Genomic DNA, 6,000 nt, shown 5'->3' on the forward strand with positions numbered 1-6,000 from the left:
TCGCCAGGTCACTCAGGCCGCACACCCACCTTTTCTTGTCACTTGGCCCCTCCATGTCAGCGCCCGTGGGGCTCAGTACCGGCGGTGCCAGCAGGGTTCGGTATTACGGTATTGCGATCCCGCAGCTCTTGGTTCTTTCTCCGAGCTCGGACTTTTTTTTTCTACGCAAACAAAACGCAAAAACTGCGCCTACGTCACCAGTGGGAGGGGGAAAGCCAGCTGATGACGTCTAGTCACTAGATCCAATCAGAGGACGAGAAGGCCGAGCCTACCGCTACGTCATAACCACGCCCCTCCCCTCCCCTAGAGGTCAGCGGATGTGGGCGGAGCTTAACGGGAAGCATGAATGTAGCATTTTAACCCTTTCACAGACAGAGAGGTCCAAGTGTCCTGTAGACTGTAGAGCATAGTAGTGTGATGATCGCAATATGTCACGTGTTTGTTAGTAAAGGGCGTCATCATGTATGTTACACAGACAGCTGATGAGGGCAAGTTGGGCAACAGTGACACGTTTGTGACTTGTGGCCCTGGGTGCACAGGGGACACTAGAACAACTACTCTGTGTAGCCTGAGGTGTACATGCACTACAAGTATGTGTGTATTTTCATGGCTGTAAGGGACACTCAAGTTAAAATTAAATGAACACACAATTTTAAACAACTTTCTAACTCACTGCAATTATCTAAAAATGCACAATTTTCTTATATTTACACTTTATGAGGCACCAGCTCCTACTGAGCATGTGCAAGAATTCACAACATATATTATAGGCATTTTTCAATTTGTGCCCATACATTAATGTGTTGTATTATTTTCAGGGCTATTAAAAAAAGCCACACAATACGCGACCCATAATTGACGCAATGCATATTGTTCTGTAGAACACAGACTGGTACAGGAGAAAACGCATATATTTGTGTAAAAACGTACAAAGTGTGTCTGCTTTTCTGTCCTTAACTACACACTTATAGGGCTAGATTACGAGTGGAGTGCTTTTTATGTGCTGGTATGTGTTTGTTTCTCCACCCTGAAAGATCGCGTATTATGTCATCTTTTACTTTGTTGTAATTGTATCTAAATAGGTCCTGCGGGGAGGGGGTTAGGTATATTCCTAGATATTTCAGTTTTTCTTTTGCTATAGGGATGTCGTATTCGTTTCTAAGGTGTTGTATTACTCCCGTGGGGGTCCCTATATTCATTAATTCAGACTTATTGATATTCAGTTTAAAATTTGAGACCTCACCATAGTGATCTAGTTCTGTCAGCAATTCCGGGATAGAAGTTTCAGCATCGGTAACGGAGAAAAGGGCATCGTCCGCGAATAAGGCTTGTTTACATTCCTTGTTTCCCACAGTTATTCCCCTTATTCCCTTATTGTCCCTTACTTTTTGTGCTAGTACCTCCATAGAGATAGCGAAAAGCAATGGGGACAGGGGGCAGCCCTGTCTTGTGCCGTTGCTTATATTAAAAGAATCGGAAAGGTTGCCATTAATTCTAATCCTGGCATTTGGGAAAGAGTAAAGTGCCATCGTCATGTTCAGGTAGGGTTCTGGTATCCCCATCTTAACCATAGCTCGTTGTAGGAAAGAACACTTGACCCTATCGAATGCCTTTTCTGCATCTGTCCCTAAGAGGACCATGGGGGTGTTTGTGGTTTGTGCGTGATTAATTAATTGGAGAACTTTAATGGTATTGTCCCAAGCTTCCCGCCCGAGTACAAAGCCAACCTGATCTTTATCAATGAGTTCGGGTAAGAATTTATTTAACCTAGTGGCCAAAATTTTAGATAGCGGTTTCATGTCATTGTTTATTAGTGAGATAGGTCGGAAATTTTCCGGTTTTGTAGCTGCCTTCCCAGGTTTGGGAATAACTGAAATATGTGCCTCTAAAAGAGATTTAGATAGGAGAGGGATGCTCCTCAATCCATTGAAGATTTTAAGGAGGGGAGGGGAGAGAATGTCTTTAAATTGTTTATAGTATCTAGAGGAGAAGCCATCCGGGCCAGGGCTTTTTCCAGAGGGGGTTTCTTTTATTGCCTGCACTATTCCCTCTATTGTTATGGGGGATGCCAGGTATGCTCTAGCTTCATTATTTAGGGCGCAGAGGTTTAGGTCTTTAAAATAATCGTCATTGTTATCCTTACTCTGGTTAAGCGTTTCCGGGAGATATGGTTGTGGATCTGAATTATCAATGTTATATAGAGCTTTGTAGTACTCTCTGAAGGTAGAGGCTATAAGTTTACTATCGTGAACCGTCTGTCCGTCTTTTGTCAGTAATGAGTGTGTATATGTTGAGAGTTGCTTCCTGCGTAGCCCCCTTGCTAAGATCTTACCGGGCTTATTGCCCCCTTCAAAATAGTATTGTTTGTGGTGAAGGGCGTTTCGCTGATAAGTTTCAGTCAGGTATTGCTTAAGGTCCGCTCTAGCTTGGATAAGGTCTTGTCTAATAGTGTGGTTGTTTAAGTCGGCTTTATGTTGAGTTTCCAGTGTGTTAATCTTTGATAGCAAATTTGCGTATAGTTCTCTTGATTTTTTGTTTATTTTTGCTTTATGTTTAATTAGAAGTCCCCTTATAACCGATTTATGGGCTTCCCACTCTATTATGGGTGAGGAAGTGGACTTTTCGTTTAATGTGAAATATTCAGTTAAATTTGTCCTTAACTCTTCCAGTATTAGGGGATTGTCAAGGAGAGTGTCATCTAGTTTCCAAGTTCTAGATGTTATGGGAAGGTCTGGCCAAGTGATAGAACAAGTAACAGGGGCGTGGTCCGACCATGTGATATTTCCTATTTCGCATTGGTTAATTAAGGAAAGGCCGCTAGAGTCCGAGAATATATAATCTATACTCGTATAACAATCATGGGGTGAAGAGTAAAAAGTGTAATCTTTCTCAGAAGGATTTAAGGATCTCCAGGTGTCGTGTAGTGAGATTGCGGATAAAGAGTTTCTGACCTTTTTGAGAGTAGCCTTGGGAACATTAGTGACGCCTCTAGAGGCATCCATCAATGGGTCAAGTGTGATATTAAAATTGCCCGCCATAAACACTACCCCTTTGGCATGATCTAGGAGTAAGTTTGTGACTTTTTTAAAGAAACTACTTTGATTGGTGTTTGGTGCATAGATATTAAGAAGTGTAATGTGTTGCCCAAAAAGTAAACCAACTAGCAGTATATAACGACCTTCTGGATCTTTGAATGTGTTTTTGATTTGAAGCGGTAAGGATTTGTGCATTAGCATACCCACTCCACCTCTCTTGCTTGAGCCCGAGGCAAAACAAGATAGTGGATAAAGTTGGGGGGTCCACCGAGGTTCCCTCCCTTTTCTGAAGTGAGTTTCTTGTATCATTATTATTTGGCTATTGAGTTTATTCAACTCGTTGAGCACAATAGACTGTTTACCCGGACTGTTAAGTCCTTTTATATTGATTGATGTCAGCCCAAGGGAGTGTTCTTGAAATCTACTAATTCTCACCAGCATTTTGACAGTTATAGGGAGTGCAGGGCAGGGGGGGGGGGGGGAAGGAACTTACTAGAGGTTAAGAGGACACCAAAGAAAGAGAGGAAAAGAGAAAAAATAAAACTTCAGAGTAGAAGAGAGAAAGACGGAGAAAAAAGAGAAGTGGAGAGGAAAAGGGAAAAAAGATTTGTATATTCACAAATCTATTTCTAAGCGAAAAGTATGTATGAGAGAATACAAAGGGGGGAAGTATCTCTCTCACCGGCAGGAAGTATTTATAGATAAAAAAAAAACAGATCAATATAGTTCTCAAGAGCAGGGGGGTATGGGGTTGGGGAGAGGGAGGAAGGGAGGGAGTGTTGGGGGGCATTGGGGAGGCTTGGGGAGGTAGAGGGGGATAAGAAGGGGAAGGGAGAAAAAGGGTAAAGGGGAAGGGACTTTGGGTTTCAAAGAATAGAGGGATCAGTTAAAGTGGTTACATTATTATTCGATTGAGTGAGGAAAATTTCGGCATAACATACTTTTGAGGAGAATGGTAATCAGTCATGGGTCATATATTTGTAGATCCATTGCTGGGTCAATGTTACAGTTATAAGGGGTAGTTTTGGCCTAATTGGCATACGCAAGCTCCAGTTACAGAGACTTTCTCATGGACCTCAGGTTTTTGTTGTTAGTAGATACCCAAAAGGCCAAAACACCCCTGCCCAAGGGGGGAAGACCAGAACAACTATATTGAAAGCACTGTGTTATTATATTAATCTAAAACAATACCAATATATTCATTTGAGTGGCCAACAAAAAGTGAAACAAAACCATACATGTATATTGCTTAATCTTTTGTATTACAAATCATTGGTGTAAGTTCAGTAATACAGTCCCAACATACTAGTCTTTGAATTCTTCTTTGATAAACCCTAGTGAAGAGTGCCACTAGATTTAGGATATATTAAACCTGTTCTGGTAGAGAGAAAATTCTTGTAACCAAACTACACACAACATAAAACAGTTATAACATTTAACTAGACCTTGTAAACCATTTTGTAATTGAAGGAAAAAACTAAAAAGGATACTTTATCTGTGTACTCAGGATCAAGTAGAGTCAGTCCTTTGTCCGAATGGCAGCACAGCTTCTGTCCTTGATGTTCTGTGCTCGGGTAGATCCACTAGGCCTCTCATTAAGGATCTAATCTGGACAAAACAGCCAAAAGAGGAGGGTGGTTCTCTCTGAGTAAAACCAATCTAAGTTCGGTAAAGAAAGCAGATCAGGATCGTGTGTTTCCCTGGGGCAGATTCTCATTGCTGGATGTACCCTCCATAGATTCTTGTAAAGATGAGTCGCTGTCATCTGCATTCGGCAGGGATAGTTCTTTATAGAAGAGATTAGGGTCCGAGTCCGGTCTGAATACTGTTGTTTTGTTATTGCGTGTGGCTATCAAAGAGACTGGAAAGCCCCATCGATATTGCACTTTGTTAATTTTCAGGATATTGGTGATGTGGGATAGATCTCTCCTTTTCTGCAGGGTGATAGGAGACAAATCTGAGAAAAGTTGGATTTCTTCACCAGCATGTAGTATAGGATTTTTCTCTCTTGCACAGCGCAAAAGGTCTTCTCTATACTTAAATCTGTGAAATTTAACAATTATATCGCGTGGAGGAGCCTTTGGAGGCGATTTAGCTCTTATAGCCCTATGCGCTCTTTCTATTTGGATATCTTCTCCTGATGGGCTATTTTTTATCACCCTAAAGAGGGCCTGGAGATAGCCCTCTATTGCAGGAGGGTGAATAGACTCAGAAACCCCTCTTATCCTTAAGTTATTTCGGCAGCACCGATTTTCCAAGTCCTCCATTTTGTCAGATAACTCCTGCATCTTGCTGTCTTGTCTTTGAGTAGTAGAGGAAATGGAGCGAATCTCTGCCACAATGGATTTTTGGTTTATTTCCAGAGAGGAGACTCTCTTATCAATTGCTCCTAAGTCTTTTCTAAGATGTCCGAATAAAGTTCTCATTTCGTGCAATACTACTTTGATGTCATCTTTTGAAGAAAGATGTGAGATGTCCTTCTTGGTTATGAAGGAGGTAGTGTCAGAGGCCTTAGGGTGCACTGTGTCTGGCATCTCTGCATGCATAGAGACTGGTTCTAGCTCACTCGAGTTATTAGGTGTCTTGCGGGGTTTATGGTACTGATTGAGGGTTTTGGAGGGCACGGTCTTTTCACCCTTATTCTGCCTCTTGCAAGGCATCACCCTGTGTACTCAATTTTTATAAGCCCACACAGATCCAATAAATCCAAAACAACTGCAGTAGGTTTCCCTTCCCTCTTTCTTATATTAAGCTCGTATTCAATAATCTGCCGAACGCAGCATATATTTATATTACTGTGGAGTTGCCTCTGTGTTTGTAAAACTCTTCTCAAGTCTCTGTTAACTTCAACTATTCTGTTCCCGTAACCTCTTTACAGCTGCCCCAAGGAGTGATATGTTTATCCTTCACCGGGATTGAGATCAGGCTGTGAGGGGATGGATCAGTGTATGAGAGTTAGATTACA

General features: G+C 41.8%; 1 protein-coding gene across 1 annotated transcript in view; it reads right to left on the reverse strand.

Moving 5' to 3' along the window:
* Window positions 1–184, reverse strand: part of HIF1A (hypoxia inducible factor 1 subunit alpha) — a 52,586-nt gene extending 52,402 nt beyond the window's left edge. The window contains exon 1 of the mRNA XM_053697293.1: window positions 30–184. Coding sequence (XP_053553268.1) covers window positions 30–55 — 26 coding nt within the window. The 5' untranslated portion in view covers window positions 56–184. The remainder of the gene's footprint in view (window positions 1–29) is intronic.
* Window positions 185–6,000: the final 5,816 nt, after the last annotated feature.

This window comes from Bombina bombina, chromosome 1 (assembly GCF_027579735.1).
Source record: "Bombina bombina isolate aBomBom1 chromosome 1, aBomBom1.pri, whole genome shotgun sequence".
NCBI classification, from domain to species: Eukaryota; Metazoa; Chordata; class Amphibia; order Anura; family Bombinatoridae; genus Bombina; species Bombina bombina.